Source organism: Haliotis rubra, unplaced genomic scaffold (assembly GCF_003918875.1).
Source record: "Haliotis rubra isolate DU_JTF1 unplaced genomic scaffold, ASM391887v1 Scf240, whole genome shotgun sequence".
NCBI lineage: Eukaryota > Metazoa > Mollusca > Gastropoda > Lepetellida > Haliotidae > Haliotis > Haliotis rubra.
In genome coordinates, this window is record NW_025766448.1 from 962,679 (window position 1) to 985,830 (window position 23,152).

Below are 23,152 nucleotides of genomic sequence, written 5' to 3' on the forward strand. Positions count from 1 at the left end.
CGAATTCTACGCAAAGTCTTCATTTGTCGGCATCCGATCGACAATTCATAAGCACCTGAGATCTCCACCATTTGAGAAAAAATATAAATATTTTGCAGGTCATTGAGTTCCATAGCGCCAACAATATGTTTTCCTGGGAATGCTTAGGAACATTTAAAAACTTGCCCAGGACAATGCCCAACTCCACCAGCCCATATCAAATCCAGATCTGGCGAATATTACTAGTTATCTGTCAGTTGACATACCTGTAAATTTGCAAAGAAAAGTCTGGTTTGATTTAGTTTTGGGCTCTGGTCGCAGGGGAAATGATAATCAACGCGATTTGACCCTTATTGTTGAGATCTTCTCTACAACCAGAGCATTTCCTCAAGAACGATGGCGAATAGATGGACGATTGCTGACAATTGTAACACCTGAGTGGATTGGGGAGACACACCACGATTGGCATGTTCTCTATTCGCCCACATCCCATCTCGCCCACAGTTTTAAAACAACATATTGGTTAGGGATTACATAATGATCAACTTGTGTCATACCTATGACTGAAGAATGGACTCTCCTATTTTGAAGATGTGGGCGAATTGAGATGTGGGCAAATGAAGACAAAAGTAATTTACATTTTGTTTTATTTCTGTAACAAAGTTTCATAATGTTCAGTTCAACTTGATCAGGTGTCCAGCCGCGTCCAGAAACTGTAGCGGTGATCTTCTGCCAGTTTCCAGTTGCTGCTGCAGTCTGTGCAGGCGGCTGTCCAGGTTCTTGTAGAGTCTGGATCTTGGGCGGACAGCTGCTCCATGCTCAATCTGTCTTCTGGCCACTCTGTTTGTTGTCTCGAGCTTCTTCATTGTGATCACAAACTCGTAAATGTTCGGGTGGTGCTTCTGAACCAGCTTCTTAAATCCAAGGTGGAATCCTCCAAGTGATTGTTTGTTCTTGGCCCAGTGTTTCCATGTTGATTCCAAATGCGAGGTGGGAATCTTGCGTCGTAGTCAACCCATGTAGATGTGATGTAGTCGTTGAACTGGCCGATTCCGTCAACGTCGGGAGACTGGTTCAATACTTCCATCCAGGCATCTTGGATCTGATCCACTGGGAGGAGGGAGTGCTGCAGCACGTCGCACGTGGGTGTTGAAGGCACGGTTGTCCTTGTAGGTTTCACAAGGCCTTTCTCTGAAACCTGCCGCCAAACCGCCTGGGTGAAGTGGAAGTAGCATCCACGGACTTCTGCATCGGGGAAGACTCTCTCAGTGGCTCCAATAGCAGCAGCTTCGTAGTCAGTCTGTACAACGGAGGGAGAAAGTTCAACGCCGACAATAGCAAGCACAGAGTCCTTCAAGTAGTTAAACAATCTAATGTATGTATCACGAGACTTGCTTGGCAGCAGGGAGAAGGCGACTGGGAACATCTGTCCATCCACAAGGCAGTGCACAATGTAGACTTGTTGCCACAGGCTGGGACACACAAAAAAATGTTCCGTCCATGTAGATGGTTTCTGCATTGGCGAGGATGTCCAGCATCTCTGCGGTACTGAAGATCAGGATCCTGTCTTCATCTTCGCTGTCTACAACCAGGAACTGTTGTCCGTCTGTTGTCTCAGTCCAGGAACCTTAAAAACAAGCAAGTGTGTTAGACGTTGTTTTTGATGAATGAATGAATGAATGAAGTACACTGTCAAGAAATCAATTGAGCATTATGCAAATATCAGTAGATAAGTTAATACTTAAAAAGGTACCTGTGAGGTCTACATCAGCACGGGTACGTGGGACTGGTGGAAGAACCTTGGCACGCTGACGGTAGAGTCCAGACTTGATACTGTAGAAGGAAGCAACAGTAGCAGCAGCTTCTTCGTCTAGGTTCTGGGTCTCTTCATTGTAGATTTGCTGGACAGGCTTGATCTCTTCTTGAACGCGTTGTCTAAGTCTGGTGAGAAGTCGACTCTCTTCTTCATTCACTAGTGGAGGATGGTTGTGTTCTGATACTGAAGTGATGTGATCCCCAATGGTGCTGCATCTACCCTTGCACTTGTCGATGATACACTTCCAGTGAGTGGCTACCTGTCTGTCAACGTGCAGTCGATACTTGTGACCTCCGTGTAGAACCTGTTTTCCTCCTCTCTGCGACAACGTGAACTCTGCTTTCTGTAGGTTAGCCATTGCGACTGCCCATACTTTGCAAACTACCATACTTATAGGGTTGCAGTGAGTTACTAAATTGAAAGGAGAGAGAAGTTATTTCCGATTAGTAGATACATTAATTAATAATACTCTCTACTTTATTTAGACAAAATTGAAATATACTTTAAATCTTCTCTAAGTTTCCTTCTCCATCCTGTATAACTACCACAACACTGAAACAAGAGCACTTTGTCAAGTAACTCAGAGATGTATGTGATTTTAGACTAATCCCCCCCTTGTCAGGACACCCCATTATGAGAGTAGGGGTGCATTGTCTGACCCTAATTAACCTCTGATGTTTTTGTGGGCCAATTGGGATGTGGGCAATTAGGGATGTGGGCGAATAGAGACTAAGCCAGACCCAGAACCTAGACGAAGAAGCTGCTGCTACTGTTGCTTCCTTCTACAGTATCAAGTCTGGACTCTACCGTCAGCGTGCCAAGGTTCTTCCACCAGTCCCACGTACCCGTGCTGATGTAGACCTCACAGGTACCTTTTTAAGTATTAACTTATCTACTGATATTTGCATAATGCTCAATTGATTTCTTGACAGTGTACTTCATTCATTCATTCATTCATCAAAACAACGTCTAACACACTTGCTTGTTTTAAGGTTCCTGGACTGAGACAACAGACGGACAACAGTTCCTGGTTGTAGACAGCGAAGATGAAGACAGGATCCTGATCTTCAGTACCGCAGAGATGCTGGACATCCTCGCCAATGCAGAAACCATCTACATGGACGGAACATTTTTTGTGTGTCCCAGCCTGTGGCAACAAGTCTACATTGTGCACTGCCTTGTGGATGGACAGATGTTCCCAGTCGCCTTCTCCCTGCTGCCAAGCAAGTCTCGTGATACATACATTAGATTGTTTAACTACTTGAAGGACTCTGTGCTTGCTATTGTCGGCGTTGAACTTTCTCCCTCCGTTGTACAGACTGACTACGAAGCTGCTGCTATTGGAGCCACTCGAGAGAGTCTTCCCCGATGCAGAAGTCCGTGGATGCTACTTCCACTTCACCCAGGCGGTTTGGCGGCAGGTTTCAGAGAAAGGCCTTGTGAAAACCTACAAGGACAACCGTGCCTTCAACACCCACGTGCGACGTGCTGCAGCACTCCCCCTCCTCCCAGTGGATCAGATCCAAGATGCCTGGATGGAAGTATTGAACCAGTCTCCCGACGTTGACGGAATCGGCCAGTTCAACGACTACATCACATCTACATGGGTTGACTACGACGCAAGATTCCCACCTCGCATTTGGAATCAACATGGAAACACTGGGCCAAGAACAAACAATCACTTGGAGGGATTCCACCTTTGATTTAAGAAGCTGGTTCAGAAGCACCACCCGAACATTTACGAGTTTGTGATCACAATGAAGAAGCTCGAGACAACAAACAGAGTGGCCAGAAGACAGATTGAGCATGGAGCAGCTGTCCGCCCAAGATCCAGACTCTACAAGAACCTGGACAGCCGCCTGCACAGACTGCAGCAGCAACTGGAAACTGGCAGAAGATCACCGCTACAGTTTCTGGACGCGGCTGGACACCTGATCAAGTTGAACTGAACATTATGAAACTTTGTTACAGAAATAAAAACAAAATGTAAATTACTTTTGTCTTCATTTGCCCACATCTCAATTCGCCCACATCTTCAAAATAGGAGAGTCCATTCTTCAGTCATAGGTATGACACAAGTTGATCATTATGTAATCCCTAACCAATATGTTGTTTTAAAACTGTGGGCGAGATGGGATGTGGGCGAATAGAGAACATGCCTCCACAAGGGGGGAAGCTCTCGCCATGACGAGGTTGCTCTTCACGAGTGCCGGACACGGGGTAGACTAAGTCCTCAGCACCCCATTGTTGGTAATCACAGGCGTCAAAGTGGACAAACAATTTGCCCTGTGCTACTATATTATGTTGCACAATATTTATTATGTAAATCATTACATGATTATTGTATGTCATGACCAAATGTCTTCCAACTTCCAAATTTCAAATGCGTTTCAGTTTTGTTCTGAGCCTAAAGTCTTTATGATACTCCATAGTTGGTGAGGAGCTGTAATAATAAAACTTAAACGCGAAACACGAGAGTTCTGGCCACGTTTCATAGTGAGTGAGTGATCTCTGTAGATGAGGAACATCTGTGACTCGGTGCAATGGCCGCCAAGAAGTGACTGCTCAGCACTGAACCTACCGGGTGAAGATTCTGTTGTAAATAAACATTAATCCGAACCCGAGCGGGGGACATGTGGGCAATTTCCGGGTGTTCTTTTGAACCACGGGATGATTTCATTGGAAACCTCCGGCTAACGCCGGAGAACGCCGGAGGTTTCCAATGAAATATTCCCGTGGTTCAAATACTCAATAACACCCGGAATAGGCCAACAAATGATGTTTATCGACATTGTAAACACAAAAGTAAACCAAAAGGCCCACATGACTTTACTGTCTGCACTCATTGACATCGAGTACGGGTACAGCATTGAAGTGTCATCAGCTGGCTGTTTCAGCTGGTTCCCATGGTAGCATCTGAAACTGTTCATTTGTGACGTCATTCCGATTTTACGTCACAATATGATTTGACTGACGTCACCACTGCTGACGACGCAACAATAGGCCACTCTTAATATTTATGCATGTGACCTTTGACCAATATCAAAACGAGGTCATACCCGCGTAATCAGCGAATCGTGATGGCGACGAAATCCGGGAGCGATTTGACGGCTGTCCCGTCTCTCACATTTTCCTTCGTGGAGACTTATATACAGATGAATAGCAGAAGTGCCGGGACTTCCCAACTGAACAAAGGCTTCAAATATTATAGTGAAGGGTTCATTTATAATTTGCGAAGTAAGTTTCATTCATCAATTTCCAATGTTGTAAATGGTACAGTAGCGATCGCAATATGGCTGTCAATGTCATTATGTCATTGCTGATTTATGATTGAAGAAGGCTTATTTTCCTCTTGACATGTTATCATATTGACTTCACCCTGAAAATTACGGGACATACGTTAATTATTATGAAGTGCAACTGAAAAGCTGTTTTGAACTACTTTAACCTAAGTTCCATCATGTCAATAACCTAGGCCGTAACCGTCAGATAGTTATTAGATCTATGTAAAATTCAAATGATGTTATTTCGTGTAACATTATTCCCTTGTCTTGTATTTTTTTCACCTGTAATCGGTTTTTGGCAGCATCATGTGATGACACATCTTGCGTAATAACAGCTCGTTGTTACCGTTCCATGAAGAAAAATGACTCGCCACACAATATAACTGTAAGTTGGGTTCATAGTATTGTCAAGAAAAAAAAAATATTATCAGTCTGATATCAGAATATATATATTATATATTATATATATATATATATATATATATATATATATATATAAAATATAGGAACACATATTTTGTAAAATATCTCATTTATGTTAAATTGTGATAGCCTAGTACATTCATTTCACTCAAGTACATGTACTATGAAATGCAGGTCACCTTAGAGAGCAGTCCAGTGGTTAAAGTGGTCAGCGCCAGCTGCAGCTGTGCCATAGGTCAGAGCCAGTGTTGTGGTCATGTGACAGGTATGTCATTAGCCTATTTCAATGAATAATAAGTAATTTCTGTATATATTAAACTGAGTATCTGATTTCATTGTTCCTGAAAATATGTTTTTCTTACACAGGTGTTTTATATCTGGTGGCCCACTATAAGCAGAGAGGAATGAAGTCCATCCCACAGGATATTGCCAAGACCTCCATGCCACAGACATGGCACATCCCTCGCCAGGACAAAATATCCGGTATGTCAGTACCAGAGATAAAGGTTTCTGGATACAAGAGTGATGGAGAGGACAGGCCAGTGAAATCAACCCTTTACAACCCCATTAGGTCTACCCTTCCACCATTGGAACCATTTTTTCATCCCTGAAGTTAAATCATCCTGATCTATCACTATTAACAACAGTTCCACAGACTGATGAGCCAGCACCACCTTTTGTAAGAACTAATTTTGGATTGTTTCCTAAGGGTAGCACCATCAGCCATCAACAGAAATTATCTGGAAATTATCTGATAAACATTGTGGATGGATTTTTTCCTGATTTGCCCATTAGTGCTGAGCAGACAGGAGAGAACAACTACAGCAGTGTGCTGACAGAGAGTCAGACAACTCTGCTAGACTCACTCAGTGTCAGTCAGGATGAGGCTGTGGAGATAGAGAAGGCTACCAGACTCCAGGCGCAGGACAAGAAGTGGGTTCGTCTGAGACGTCACAGGGTCACAGCTTCGAAAATTGGAGAAATTTCAAAGCGTAAAAAAGGTAAACAGAAAATAAACCTAATTAACATTAAGTTTTATGTCATTAATTTCATTAAAAGAAAATGTTGCACCCAAATCCATTACATTACAAAAAAATAATAATAAAATTTCAGAACCAGAGAAGTTTGCAGAAAGACTGAGATCTTCTTCTAGGACCGTCCTCACAGAGGCAATGAGAGAGGGCATTGCCAATGAGCCTTTTGCAGTAGAGGCATATGGGAAGGTAAACATTTCAGATTGATTAAATCATATGTGTAAATGGATCAACTGAATAAATGTACATGTGTATATGTAATTAACATTGAATGTTAATATTTGGGATTAAGGAGAGTAATCTCAACATACATAATAAATATAAAGAAGTGTACACATGTGCCTATATTTAAAATTGTATGTTGATATTTCAGCTAAAGGAGGGCAATGTGAATATATATCCCTGTGGGATTGTAATAAGTCCCAGAGCAGCATGGATGGCTGCTTCTCCAGACCGGAAGGTGCTAGACCCCAGCTCCAACCCTCCTTTGGTCTACTGGAGGTGAAGTGTCCAGACCTGCGGAATAAGGACCTCTGTGATCTGCAGTACCTCAGCCTGAAGGACAATGGCCAGCTTGCTCTTAAGGCAACATGTAACTACTATCATCAGATCCAGATGCAACTGGCAATGACTGGTTTGAAATGGTGTGATTTCTTTGTCTGGTCTGAAAGGCAACACCATCTCGAGAGAATTGACTTTTGTCCTGAGAGCTGGCAAAGGGTGAAAGACAAGGCAGATAAATTCTTCTTTGATTACCTTCTTTCATAGTTTCTGTACTACTATGTTAGAAGTCATTTCTCTGATTATTTCAATTACCAAAAAAATCAGCAATATTCTTAACATCAAGCTAGATGAAATCATATCAAGTTTAATGCATTCAGAAAAATACAAGAAAATCAACTTCTTTCATTGTTTAATTGATAAACATATAATGTGAGGTATATATTTCATATATACATCAAACATGTTCTCTGTTCATAACACTTTGTGTATTGTTATTAATCATTCAGAAACAAAACCATGCAATATTGATCTAGTTCACTGCTTATTAGAAATTCTGGCATTGTTTAAAGAGAGATACTCACAATTTCAGCATATCCTAATTCTGAGCATTTTTACTTACTACCTGTGTATATTTCAAAACATTGATATCTATAAAAATGTAAAAAATCTGTGTATTAACAAAATATACAGTCGATGAAATATTACAGATTTAGCTGTAATCACATTTATTAATTTATATTCACAAGTTTTTTTGAGCATTTGTCATAAAACTTTTGTTACAGTAGCATTTATTCAACAGAATCAATAATGACATCTTTTGACAATCTAACAATTTAAATGTAACTTTGTTACCACAACATAATCTTATCTGTAATACAGACAGACAGACAGTATTCATTCAGTAAAGAGGCCCTCGCCCATAATACAATCAGACTGACATTGTTTTTAGTGGGTTCGCAATACAACTTTGCAGCTCTATGTCCTGGAGTTCAGTTTCTGTACATGGTATAAGTATAGGCCAAGACTGTATATGACAGCATCATTTTTGCTTTGCAAAAGATTTACGACAGAGTAATGAGTAAGTGGTTCTTTAGTGAACTTTGTTATATATTTCTTTCTAGGTATATCATAGGTATTACAAATATATAGTACATGATATTCATTTTCTATATAATGCTGACCTCTGGTTTTACAAAAAGGACATAGCCCTTCGTTATATTCAATTTCATTATACCTGCCACATTCAACAGCCGTATTAAATTACTGCATCTAAACCTTGATATAGCAATTCTTATATGCACAGGGATATCACAACACAAATATTTTTTAATATTTAACAAAGTTTTGAACTCCTTGTAAAATATACATTAAGAAGATTCACTAATTGATGAGAACCAAGACTGTTTTAAGTTATCACCTAGCCTTAGCTTGAATAGATACACAGAATATTCCACATTTCCAATTTCTTGGCTTAGCCAAGCATAACCAAATCCATATTGAAACAGGATGTGTCTAACTCCGGTTACCCAGGTATTATAGCCTAAGCTATCTGGTGATCTGAACATGTAATACAAATTTGTATTTTGAAGTTTTCAGAAATTTATTTAATTTGAGTTTTTACTATGATCATAGTTTCATAATAGGTCCTGAATCTATTATAAATTCTGATGAAAACTAACTAACACTGTAAATAAATACTCTGTTATACCATTAGTGTCAATATGATGTATATATTATGTTCTCATAAAAATGCAATACAAATGTCATGCTAATCAACATTAAACCTCAATCAGTTTTCTTTTTCTTTTTTATCAAAGGTCCTTGAAAACTTGATGTAATGCATGCTACAGTCCACAACTGATTAATGCTGCCCAGTTCAGCAAGAGAGACTGTAGAATCAAACAGGTGATTCTCTTTAACCCTCCTGATCAGTCTTTCTACATGAATCCTAAGGGATGCAATGGACTGTGTCTCCCATACTTCACTAGGCGTGAACTGTCCAGAGGAATACAGAAATGGAGGAATGTTCAGACCAACACCTTTCTCACTCAGTATACTGGCAATAGTAAAACCCTTATCAGTCATAACACTGTCCCCAGGTTCCAGCAAATCTAGAATGCCAGACAGTTTAGTTATTTCAACATCTGACATAACACCTGTGTACAGATTGGATACAAAGGTAATAGCACCATTTGGGGCAATGCCAATCAGACCTTTCAGAGTGCAAGAGCTCTTGTAATGGGAGTAAAACATGGAATTTAACACCAAAGCTGAGGGAATTTGGATCCTGAGCTCAGTACAATCTAAAATGACTCTTGTAGATGGGTAAGTTATCTGAAATTCAGGAGGCATGTGTCTGTCTACTGTCACTCTGGAAGGCCAGATAGGAACTGATCCAAGAACAAAATAGAGAAAATTTGCCCAGGTGATAATTTTTCGACTAACAGTCGAAATATGGCAGTTAAAACGAACAGCAAGATCCTGTTCTGGTAAACCAAGCCTAAGGCGTACAAAAAACATGAACATTTCATCAATAAGGGCCATATTTCTTGGTCTACCTGCAAGAGAAATGGCATTTGAGCATGTATAATACATACTGCACATATTGGAGGCACTTGGTTTTACAAAGTCAAAAAACTGTTTGAACAATTTATAGCTACGAAAAGATGTATAGTACTGGATCATATCATCATTTCCAGCAAATCTTTCCAGTCCAAATCTCTCAAGGGTGAGCTGTTCTTTTAACAAATCTTTCTTCTCCTCAAGCTCTTGAATTCTTTTTAGAAGCACCTGTGAATCAAACAGACTGATATCTGTCTGGGTCTGAGCTGACAACTGGTGCTCACCTTCAGCATGAGGGTCACAATCTGACATGGAGTTTGCATTTTCAGAACTGAAAAAATAAAGAATTTACTTTCAGTGGAAATCAAAATGTTTGTATACTTCAACATTTATTCATTTCTAAATATTATGATGAGGTATGAGGGTCATCAGTGATTATGAATCCTTCATCTGAAATTTAATTAGATGGAAATACTTTAAATTAATGGATACCACAAAAAAGAAAGACATCTTTAGTTAAATAGCATTTGAACTGAAGTAGTGCTTACACATCTACCAATTTGTTTTTAACTCTTAAACTGACCTTTCCCATGAAATAACTTGTTTTGGCATCAGTGGATGACGGATGGCTGGTGCTTTTCTGGACTTCATATTTTCCAAGTTCCAAGGAAATATGGATGGCACAGATCCTTGCTTGAGGGTCTTCCTTACCGGTGTGTACTTGTAGTCCTCAGGCCGGAAATGCTTCGAGCAAACAACACTCTTCCCGGTGATCTAAATACAAGTGAAATTAAAATAAGTCTACTGTCATTATAGATTTTGAGCTCCAAGATTTAAAAAATATCTCTTTTTTTTTAATAGTTACAATAAATAGTTGTGTATATAAGTGATTCTATAATAATTCTTCCTGGGTCCATCTGCCATTGTTTCAAATAGGACCACGAAAGGCTAATGTATGCAATCGTCCTGGTAATTTAGTAACACGAAAGGATAGTTGAAAACAAATTTGACATGCAAAATGCTATCATGTAGTTGTTTGAGACAAAATATCTTTTTGTCTTATAATCTGTTTGACAACTGCAGCTCCGATAATATATTCGTTGCTGTTTGGACGACTCAAATTCTCGAGATTTAATTTCGAAAATCCTGAATGAAAATTTTAACCTACCGTAAAGAAGGGTCCTTCGTCCCGACGAATGGCAATTATCCATCTCCTTCGCACATCTTCAGCCTTCGGAAATGTGTGAAACGAAAGTGAATTGTTGTATCTCGCATCAGATGTACACTGAGGTACAGAGCAGTGATCAGCTGCCATGTTTGCGGGTATAACCTCGTTTTGGAATCGGTCAAAGGTCACATGCATAAATATTAAGAATCCGCTATACAATAGTGTGTGCGATATTTGTACGTGTCAATCCTTATAATTAAATTCAACAACAAATACTATAGGCTTTCAACAATATTTTATTTAAACACAATCAAATTCATCGAAACAGGTATCTTTGTTACCACCGATTTACGGATTAACATTTTCGGTGTAAGAATTCGGTAATGGCGTGACATGACTCAGGTGACTCATTTACATAAAATGACACGCCTACCAAACCATTAGCCAATCAGCACAGAGCACCCCAAAACAGCTGTCAATCAACCAAGCTAACATCGGGGTTGCGAATCAGAGCGGATCAACACAACGTGACGCGTTCCGGTAACGGCAAAGTTTCAAGTTCAAACATTTGAATTATTACCAGCGAACTGAAAGACACAGTTTGAAAAGTGAGAATTGGAAATGAAGCCCGATGACATGAAGTTAGTGGAACTGAGATTGTTAGTGGCAGCAGTATTTGCGCAAGTGGAAAGGGGCTGTGATGTGACTGGGATTGCGATGCCATGAACTGATGTTCCAACGTGCGCATGCTCTTGTCGAGGCGTTACAATGGCGGAAAGCGTCTCGCTAATTCTTAGTTTTTGAGTAGTCGTTGTGTGGCGACTATAACTACGGACGGAACTTTCATTCCTATGGCCACTCATAAACATTATGTGACGAAGTTCAAAGCCAGCGTCACTCATGGCTTGGATTGCTGTGGCGCGAAGGCAATGAGCAGTGTATGACTGACTACATTGGGCATTGCGACATATGTCAGACATGAAACGAGTGAACTGGTATTTTTTTGACTGGGGTTGCTGTATACCAAATGTTGTGTGCGTCTGGAGAACTAAGTGCATCTTTATTACAGTGCGAAAAGAGTGATCCGGCATTTGGGTGACTTTTGTCAAGGAGCTGGCGAAGTGCATTGACGGGACATTGGTTAATATCATTCGTCGCGTACATTCGTTTGTCGCTTTGCGCTTCATCGCTGCTGAGACCACCCTGGATGTTTTTTTTTGTTTCGTTTCGTGGGACAGTGGGACATATTCAACATTGCTATCATCTACCGCAAATTCAAAGGATGTGGGCGTAAGCTGCTGGTGAAATTCAAGACCACGACTTACAAAATGGATGGCCAAGTCGTACCATACTTTGTACCGGAGGATAACAGGATTGGATGCCGAATGCAGATAAGTGCTAATTTTCATCAGATCACTTGTTTCAATGATTGATTTATGTTGTGTGGGACGTGACAAGCCATGTTGTACATTGTACTTTAATTTAGCATCAAGCATATCATTTGCAGACTTAAACTGCTTATCTCTTACAATGTCAATATCTCTCCCGATATCATTTAAGTGTCTTTTCAGGGCAGAACGAACATTTTTTAAAGTGTTCTTGTGATACTCGGCAGCATGTGCAGCCGGCATATTTTCACATCTTGTTTCCTGGTTTTTAGGCTGTGCCTCAGTGTAGAAAAATCTCAACTTTGTGTTAAGTTCCTCTGGTGTAATTGTTGAAAAATCCACAGTCCTCCCCTCGCTCTCGAACGACCATTCTAAATAAACAGAACGAAAACAATATCTAGAAACCTGACTATGACAGACCCAACTATGTAAACTTTGAACTAGGTAACTTTATAGCAAATCATTTTTCTCGGTTAGATCTACATAATTTAATCTCATTCTGATAATTGTTCCATTTTTAAAAATACAACTTTGTGCTGATGAACTGTGTTTCGTTTTGAGAAAATATACGTAGGATGGAATTTGAAAATAATATTTATATGAATTGTGTATATCTACCTTGGAATAGTTTAACACCCCATTTTGTGTTTCTTTTTGTGGATGTTGATTGTCTGTAGTCGTCCATTCGAAGTAAATCATTATTTGATAAACGTTTGAAACGATGTGTTTGGGATGGCTTATCATCGACTTGCATTGCACACGTCATCTCGTGATTTGCCGATGTTTTTGTAGATCTGGTTGATGCTGTTATCTCTTACAAACTTTCAATTTCTTCCAGGTCTAAATCATCCGGAAAATCAATGTTATCCGTGCTAAGAGTTACAACGTTTCCGGTAGATTGATCTTCGAAAATCGACTCAAAATTCCCCAGATCAAAACTTCCGTACTTGGAATCGGCTATCTTGTTGGAATGTAAACAAGACAAGTTGCAGACGACTGTTCGCTGACTGCACGTGGTAACCACAGTAACCAGTCAAATAATGTATTATGACAAACACCTTTTTATTAAATAAACACTTTATTAACGTTCACGGATAATTTTGAGTTGTTTGTTTATGTTAACCACAATGTATCACTTCAATGTTTATCCAAAGTTCATTAAGGTACCCGAGTGCAAGGGAATTCCCTCGCTGTGTAAAGGTATTCCCCGACATTCCTCAGGTCCGGAAGTAGTCCGGTTCGGTGGGCGTGGCTTATTTTTTTAGATTCATTGGGAAATGAAATCAAAAGAAATGTTCCCAGTTAACCAATCAGATTGCCAGAATTTTAATGAACACAATAAAAATTTAATTATTACTCAGTGAATAGTCTTGTAATTTCCTGGAATCGAATACTATTCGATCATGTTTTTTCAACCAATCAGATTAAAGAACACTGTGACTTTTGGTTTACAATTTGTTTTAACGGACTTTGGCCTATGACCTGTGGCCTGTGGTGTAACCTGTGACCTGTGGCCTCTGGTGTGACCTGGGGCACGGAGGGATACACACACGAAACGGCCCTTGAGACCCTAAGTCAGCGCATAGCGCGAGCCGCGATATAATAATCGAGTCTGGACCAGACAATCCAGTGGTCAACAGCATGAGCATCAATCTACGCAACTGAGATACGATAACATGTGTCAACCAAGTCAGCGAGCCTTACCACCCGATCCCGTTAGTCGCCTTTTACTACAAGCATGGGTTACTGAATATCAATTCTAACCCGGATCCTTGAAACATAACAAGGAAATATAATTCAGTTTCCAACTCTATTAGACATTTACAAATTATAAACTCCAGAGGGAGTACAATTACATTATGGATAAAATACATAGCGGTGGACATAGTAATTAAGTCAGGCATATTAATATTGACTTAATTTTGATGTTGAATGAGCTGAAAGAAACATGCGACTCAAAATTCAATGCTAGTACCATTACATTTTTGAGAAAATAGAGTGGCAGTGGTAATAGCTATTATGTTCTAATTCTCTTCGATCAACCGAACATAAAAATATTTATTTTGTATAACAAAACACACATTAGGGTTAAGTCTACCGCAGCTCAACGAGCAGACGAGCAGGTTTATTTACAAAGTACATGTGCAATGTTTACGCGATGCTTAGGCCGTACATTCGTCTCCCTTGTAAATTTCCGAGATATCGTCAGACGTCTCCAGCTCCGCCGCCCCATTCATGGTCTACTGGCTGATAATGACTCTTCAAAAACACTTGAACTTACGCAAAATGACCATAAGGTTTCAACTGCCAAACAGCATGAACAACTTCCATACGGAATCATTTACTCAGTCAATTTAATGGAGATAGCTGCTCGCCTGCACAGTGCGAAGACCTCGAATGATTGTTCATTCTTCTCCATACACCAAGAAACCTCTCTCACGTGACTTCGTGACACCACTTTCACGTGCAACTCAACCCTGCTGCGTTAGCCAAACCTGTACCGTATTTACCCAAAATAAATTAATTTATGTTCTAATTCTCTTCGATAAACCGAACATAAAATATTTATTTTGTATAACAAAACACACATTAGGGTTATGTCTACCGCAGCTCGAAATTAAAAGAACGGGTGTTTGTGTTCGGACATTTTATTCTTACGAACCCAACAACGCTGTTACACTCAACAATTCTTTGACATTATCTTTCACGTACCCGTCCTTTGACATTATCTTTCACGTACCCGTCCTTTGACATTATCTTTCACGTACCCGTCCTTTGACATTATCTTTCACGTACCCGTCCTTTGGCATTATCTTTCACGTACCCGTCCTTTGACATTATCTTTCACGTACCCGTCCTTTGACATTATCTTTCACGTACCCGTCCTTTGCATTTTCAGAAGCCCAGCGGCCATGTCTTTTGAACAGACGGTCTGGTACACCTGCACTAGCTGCAGTCGTGGCGCCACCAGAACGAAATCTATGCAGTCCTATTTTCTTAACATCTTCCCCGATAACTTTGAATTTTTCAATAAATATTTCTCTGGCTCTAGAATAAGAAATAGGTGCGTCTCCCCTCAGTATGTGATATCCACGCTTTTTACAAAAACTTAACTTTCTAAATAAGTATTCTTGTGAATGTTCGCAAATTCCAGCTTTCACTATATAACGACGTAGCATAGCAACAGGACAGAGTTCGGATCCAGAAGCTGAAATCAAAACATGTTTACCATCTCTATAGATATCAGTCTTGCTTGTTTCTATAAAAATGCGCATATACCCATCAGAAAGTTATATCTGACCTTCTTATACTAGCAACCTCAGAAAATCTGAAAAAGCCTGCAAACGAGATAAGTGACATTGCAAGAAACCTTAAGTTTAACAGCGAACAATCTGTTTTACCAAACTCAGAAACCAACTTTCTCAACATATCAGTATCAATCGGTTCTTTCTTTTGCACTGGTTCACTATAATGCCTCATAGCTGCTTCCCTAATGTTCTTGATAAGATCGTTCTGGCACGGATCTGTCAAACCCGCCATTCTGTGAACCCAGCTTATACCATATATAGCTTCAACTACAGTCGGTGAATGTTTGCCTTGTTGAATTAGGGAAGTAAGATACAACCCAACATGAAAAGAAGTTGCTGGTAAACTGCTCACTTCATCAAACGTTGGTGCCCACTTTTGCCATAATTTAAAAGCTCTTTTGTATTTCTGAACTGTAGAAGTTGCTTTCGATTGACAGACAATATGAGGCATTTCCCTTGACAGATTTATTAAGTCTTCATGGACTTAAGATTCACGCTGCTTCCATATGCCAGCGGAAAACAAATCTGCAAATTCAACAAAGAGAGTTAATTCTGATTGCAATAATGTGTCCACTAAATTTATCAAATAGACCTTTTCTGCTGCCACCTATAATGGAATTGTTAGCACTAAGCTGTATCATATCTGAAACGAAATGTCTAGGTTTGTCCTTCCAAAACAGCATTGGCCAAAACGGGGCAGACGTCCACAAAGGAACAACTAAAGTTACTTGTGCTTGGCAACTCAAAACAAACCGAATAGTCTTTGGTATAAGATGTACTGGCGGAACAGCCCAGTTGTTATCTCCCACCCATTGCTGTGTGGACGCATCTACTGCTTCTGTGCCAGGAACCCAAACTCTGGAATTAAACCTCACTAACTTGGTGTTAATGTGATTTGCAAATCGGTCGATGGAATGTGGGCCCCATCTTTTATCCAGGAATCTGAAAACCAAATCAGTTATTTTCCAGTCATCAGAATCTTGAAATCTGCTCAAAGCATCAGCCTTTTCATTATCCGATCTTGGGATCCAACTGAACTTTAGCCTTATATTGTAAACACTAGCTGTAACAAATATTGACATAGAAAGCTTTTGCAAGTCTTTTTTGAAACTTCAACACGAGGCAATGTGACAGCAAGGCTTACTGTCCGAGAACCATTTTACAGATCTTCCGCACAATATATTTGAAAAGGCATACAAAGTTAATTCAACAGCCTTCATTTCCCTCCACGTTGAACTTAACTTGGCCTGTTCCGAGTCCCACGTACTTTGAAATACATGTTCAGAGTTTGCAATATGACCTGCGCAACCGATATCACTCGCATCAGAAAAAACAGCAATCATGGGCATACAGCTCACTGACAACGATCTAGGCTTTAAGGAATGAATATTGTCTCTCCAGAACAAAAGTTCGTACACACATTCTGGATTATTCATTTTCAGAACTTTATCCCAAGATGAAGACTTCTGAATCCTTGCATGCATCTGTCTTGAAAGCAGACGACAAATATCGCCAAACACCGGAGTCAGTGATATGATCTTCCCTGTCAAACTGGCCAAACTTCTCGCTGTAAATCTAGGTAAAGCAGCAACGAAACCTTCAAAAACACATCTTATATCCTCTGTTTTTCTCTCAGAAACGGAAAGAACACCTTGATCTAAATCCCAAACAAATCCGAGCCATTCCATTTTTGTGTTTGGAACCCACACTGATTTTTCAACATTATGTACGAAGCCACATTTGTTCAAAGTATCCTTTACCATATCAGAATGTTGAGAAGATACTTCTCTAGATTCATCGTATCCAAAACCATCATCAAGGTACACCACAATGTTAATTGAATGATTCCTCCAGTATTTAACTAATGGACGTAAACACTTTGTAAAAATGTATGGGGCAGAAGAAAGGCCAAAAGGCAATACTGTAAAACAGAAATATTTTACACAACCATTAAACTTCCAAGCAAACCCCAGAAACTGTTGCTGGCTAGGATGAATGTCAATGTGATGGTACCCTGACTTTAAGTCAAATTTGAACATGTACCCGGTCTCCTTAACAAAATCTAGTGCGGTTTTATGACCTTCGAAAACAATCTTTTCTTTCCACACAAACTGATTTACAAATCTCAAGTCTAGAATGAGCCTCTTTTTTCCTGAACGTTGTATGGAAACCGATAAAGGATTGACAACATGAGGTAATGTATCTATCTGAATAATACACTTGTTCTTCAGGAGTTCTTGAATAGCATCGGTAACAAACTCTGCATTTTTTATGGCTGATCGATTATTATAATCAAAATGTGAAGCTGGACTTTCAATAAAAGGAATGATGTAGCCATCACGTATAGTATCAGTTACAAAGTTTGGAGCACCAATGTCAATCCAAAACAATAAATTCCTCCTTAAACTACCTTTGACAATAACTGTAGATTTGGATTCAAACTCGTATGTTCTAAACTCTTGTAAACAAACTGAATCTAGTTTTGCAAAAGTATCTTCTATGTCCACGCTATTTCCACCAACTGTTCCATTTTCCTGAACTTGACCGTTCGCTTTGTCCAAACTGAATAGGTTCATATCAAATGCCGCTCTTGGGTCCGACAAACTTGTTCCACGATCTGACGTTGTACTACTTCTTGAGTGTTTCGATTGACTGCTCACGCTGGGTTGTACTTGCTGTCTTGGCTGCGCGTTGTGAAGCTGCAAGGGGGCAAGACGCCCTCCAGTGCCCGAATCCACCGCAGTAGAAACATTGTTGGTTTGGGGAAGGGCCTCGTTTGATAGAACGAAAGGGCTGATTCTGCATTGGGTATAAACTTGGAGCATTAACATTAACATCATTATTAGGAGGAGAAGACACAGTAGCAGACACATTCTGATACTTTCCTCTAGGCCTGAAGGAGGAAGCACGTCGTTTGCGCAAGGCTTTCGTCTCCGCTTTCACAAACCTACGTTCTTCCTCTGAACCTGAAGCAATTTCATCACCTTCCAACTCTGATACAACACCCCAACCAGAAGGAGAACGATCAGCCAGCCTAATATGTTTGTTTCTCCTCTGGATGTCAGCAGAAAGTGTTTGCAGAGATTCTAAACCCTCTGCATAACGTTGTGTTTTAATAAGTCTGAAAGATGTGTCTATCTTGTCCAATAGGCCAAAATTGAACTTGTACTGTAGTTGATTTCCTTTGAATCGGAACGAAGGAATTTCAGAATCTGTGTAAGCTCTTTTAAATGCAGTAAGAGATCTTTGTTCAGTCTCTTCAATAATCTCATGTTGAAAAGTTTTATGTCCATATAGTCTTTAAACAGTTGAAATGTTTCATACCCTTCTACCGTGTCCTTTGATGTAGGCTCTCCGAATTCCTGGGGGCAAGAAGGATGAGAAACTGCCTGCTGCTCCATGGAAAAACACGTAATGGAGATAGCTGCTCGCCTGCACAGTGCGAAGACCTCGAATGATAGTTCATTCTTCTCCATACACCAAGAAACCTCTCTCACGTGACTTCGTGACACCACTTTCACGTGCAACTCAACCCTGCTGCGTTAGCCAAACCTGTACCGTATTTACCCAAAATAAATTAATTAAAAGTCAGTTATAAAATTCCATCTGGTAACTCTTCAAAAGAAGGGTTTTGATGTGAAATGAGATGGAATTACACAGTAATGTAGAAAGTTCCATACCATACTAAAATAAGGTTCCCATCAAAAGTTTAGACTCACCAGTGTAAATATAACCACTTACTTCAGGCAACTGTTCTGAGCTAAATTTTGCAAAAATATTCCATACTGTTTAATGGTACTGTTTACACATGCACTGACGTATTGTAAAACAATTTCGTAACGTTGAAAAGAAATGTTGTCATGAGTTCAATAAATGATAAAAATCAGTGAAATTTGGAGAATTCTTGACAAAATTTTACACCAAAACGCAGCTGTTCACATGCACGATATTTGCACATGCTTCTCGGCAATTTGATGCATGATCCTCGTGCAATTCATCTGCAAAGGATTTGCTGTTGGTTCCATAAGTTAGTGGAGAAATCAATCTTCGATGTAACCATATATATATATATATATATAAACGTTATAATAAAACTAATAGCCGAAGTGGGGATTATTTAGGAGATAAACATCATGTGTTGGCCATCATGTGTTAAACCATTGCAAGCTGTGACCTTGTCGCTCTAGAATGTTGTCCCTATTGTGACGTTACAATATATATGTAATGACGTCATACTGTAACCGCTACAATCTCCCTGAAGAGTAAAGAACGAAACATGTTGGAGAAAAAGGCATTCTGTTTTTATTTATCTATGTAAGATATATATATATATATATATATACACACACACACATATATATATAGAGAGAGATAGATATATATACATAACATATGGTGAGTGTTTTAAGTGAGTCTAAACTTTTGATGGGAAGTATAGTTGACATGTGATTTAGATTGCACATGACCCCAAAATCATCCGACTGTGGTTCAATAAATCATCCCAAAATCACCCGACCGTGGGGATGAAGTTAAACATGCTCTCGGGTACAATCTAACGAAGATTTCAGCGATAGGTGTATGGCTCCTGCAAAACATGTGTTTGATCAGGGCTACAACAAAAATTTCAAAAGAGGGATTATGGTAGACATGTACAGAACATTTCCAACTTTGAGCTTTATATAAGATGCAATTGCCAATTTTGACTTGTACCATGCTTTAGTTGTGTATATTCCGGTGCTGAGGTGATTGCCTCTGATTTTGAAAAGTGTGTGGATTCTGCATGGTTGGTTGATTGTTTTTAATGCCGCTCTCAGCAATATCCCAGCAATATGGCGGCGGTCTGTAAATAAATCGAGTCTTGACCAGACAATCCAGTGATCAACAGCATAGCATCGATCTACGTAATTGGGATGCGATGACATGTGTCAACCAAGTCAGCGAGCCTGACCACCCGATCCCGTTAGTCGCCTCTTACGACATGCATGAGTTACTGAAGATCAATTTTAGCCCGGATCTTCACGAGTCGGATTTTGCATGGAGAGTGTAATACCATTTGATATCCTTCAATGTGCATTACGATATGAGTCAATACTTTAACTTATTGTAGTTCAAGGCAAACGTGTACTTTATTACCCTATACATGGGGGTAGAACGAACTGTATTTCTTAAATGAGTGTCACCAGATTGTATTGTGTAAAATGATAGTCACGTGTACGTGTGAAACTACTATTTCCTATGAGTATATCTCCCAGTATGGACCCTGGTCAACTATATGATTGCGATGGTGTGTTGGTTTCCACAAGACGACAAAGGCTGCCTCAGGGATAGAGTGTGTGAGTGAGTGAGTATGGTTTTACGCCGCTTTTAGCAATATTCCAGCAATATTAGGGCGGGGGACACCAGAAATGGGCTTCACACATTGTACCCATGTGATGAATCGAACCCGGGTCTTCAGCGTGACGAGCGGACGCTTTAACCACTAGGCTACCCCACCGCCCCCTCGACCGCCTCGGTGGTGTAGTGGTTAGAGCGTCCGCCCGGAGTGCGGAAGGTTCGTGGTTCGATCCCCGACCGCGTCATACCAAAAGACGTTAAAATATGGCACTTGTTGGTCCCTGCCTGGCGCTCGGCATTAATGGGTACAACAAGGACTGGTCGGCTCGGAGTCAGTATAATGTGTCTGAGTGGGGTATTCATGCTTCACTGCAGCATGGTATCTCAGTGAGCTAGCACTATAAAACCAGCTTAAGTCTGGGCTAGTACAAGCAGCCGCACATACACATACACACGCATGCACGTCGTCATATGAGCGAAATATTCTCAAGCACGACGTTAAACCCAATTCCACCACCACCACCACCACCACCACCACCACCTCAGTGATAGACACGCACTCTGACATCGACTTTGAGTTGTGTTCCGGTACTGCTTCAATAAATAATAATAAGTCCCAAAACCTTCAAAGTACATTTCAACTTACCAGAATTTTTAAATGTAGCATTTGTGCGATATTAAATTATGGCTTAACTTTCCTACAATCGCCAGCGGCTGAAGATTTGATGTAAATCCAGATAGGGTCCATGCAGCTGGTAGCAAAAACATTGTAAGTCCCCATGGTCCCTAGTGTGGTGATCTACGTTCGGGTGCTGGCAATATATACCCCGTTTTTATATTGTATTGTCCTTATTTGAAATCCAGTTTAAGAGATAGATATACTAGTTTTATTTCTTGTGTCTGTGATATTCTAGTTGGTTTTACTGTCCTTCGTTGACAGGTTTTTAGTTATTTACATGTATGTATTATGAAGTTAAAAACTTGGTTTAGTCATAATATGGTTGAAAAATTGCCGATGTTTTATGAATCGCACGTGAAGACTATTTAGCCGTGGAAAGAATATTTGTTCCATTACATGATCTGTAACACACCTTTTTTTCTTAAATATCCGACGATAACTGATTATCAAAGAAAGCATAAATTTGAAAATGTGTTGACTTTCTCCACGAAACGCGCCTATGTTAGGGGGCGGGCTTTTCCTGTGTATTCACGACATACAATTAATGTGTGTACAAAGGGAACAGGGGCTTCGTTTCTGACAAAACAAACATTATTTAAAGAAAAATAATTCACGTTGCTGGAGCCAGGGGATATATCATTCCAGGGGAGAAGTAATTTGGTCCCAAATACAGCCCTAACGGATCTAGTGTCCGTTACAGTTCCGTTATCCATACGTCTCTACTCTTGGCATCACCCGAATTTACAAATTATATCCACCAATTTCATGAATAAATATGATCTTTGATGACATCAGGTCCATGGCTTGCCTAGAGGGACACAAAAATGACAATGGCTTCGTGCTTACTGGGAATTTCAATCAAGTTGATCAGGGCAACATCATATTTCTGTGTTTTTATCGCCAGACAGACTGTAACGTGGCCGCCCAGTCGAAAATAGAAACAGTGTTCTTTTTATAATTTTGCTGACTCGAACGCCCAACAATGAAATACCAAGGGCGGTAACTCTATTACACGAGCTGGCGTTGAAGATCACCTCATGCAACGAGGCCGCGTTATTTTACGGGCGCCTCATGCTTCGTTCGCAAACACGTATCACTAATAGACTAACAGTAAATACAGACGCACAACAGCACCTACGAGTCACGTCAGCAATTTGCACTCAGGAACAAATTAATGCAAACTGAGGCAGGTTTCTCATCAGTAACGATAGCGAAGGAAGGAATGTAGACCCCAAGCAACATATGCCTGACATAAGAGAAAAGCAATGTTTTGGAGGTGTCCACTCCATATCGCTAATGTTTTGTGTGTATTCTTTGTTGTTTAGCTCCTGTGTATATTCCGGTGCTGAGGTGACTTCCTCTGATTTTGAAAAGTGTGTGGATTCTGCATGGTTGGTTGATTTTTGTTTAACGCCACACTCAGAAATATCCCAGCAATATGTCGGCGGTCTGTAAATAATCGAGTCTGATCCAGACAATCCAGTGATCAACAACATCAGCATCAATATACGTAATTGGGAACCGATGAAATGTGTCAACCAAGTCAGCAAGCCTGACCACCAGATCCCCTTAGTCTCCACCTACGACAAGCATTTGTTACTGAAGATCAATTCAAACCCGGATCTTCACGGGTCGGATTTTGCATACTGAGTGTGACGTGTGGTCCTGTGCAA

General features: G+C 40.1%; 2 protein-coding genes and 1 long non-coding RNA gene across 3 annotated transcripts; 2 read left to right on the forward strand and 1 right to left on the reverse strand.

The window, feature by feature from the left end:
* Window positions 1-1,161: 1,161 nt before the first annotated feature.
* On the reverse strand, window positions 1,162-2,524 carry LOC124278718. Its single transcript, XM_046714486.1, has 2 exons — window positions 1,733-2,524; window positions 1,162-1,606 (listed from the first exon to the last, which is right to left on the reverse strand). The coding sequence occupies exons 1-2, from the start codon at window positions 2,181-2,183 to the stop codon at window positions 1,362-1,364; spliced, it is 696 nt and encodes a 231-aa protein (XP_046570442.1). The 5' UTR covers window positions 2,184-2,524; the 3' UTR covers window positions 1,162-1,361.
* Window positions 2,525-4,941: 2,417 nt separating this feature from the next.
* On the forward strand, window positions 4,942-6,098 carry LOC124278689. Its single transcript, XR_006899151.1, has 3 exons — window positions 4,942-5,032; window positions 5,677-5,767; window positions 5,869-6,098. It is a non-coding gene; the product is annotated as an uncharacterized LOC124278689 (long non-coding RNA).
* Window positions 6,099-6,161: 63 nt separating this feature from the next.
* LOC124278696 lies at window positions 6,162-7,041 on the forward strand. Its single transcript, XM_046714468.1, has 4 exons — window positions 6,162-6,181; window positions 6,217-6,503; window positions 6,616-6,725; window positions 6,910-7,041. Exons 1-4 carry the CDS (start codon window positions 6,162-6,164, stop codon window positions 7,039-7,041), a joined length of 549 nt encoding a protein of 182 aa, XP_046570424.1.
* The last annotated feature ends 16,111 nt before the right edge of the window (window positions 7,042-23,152 follow it).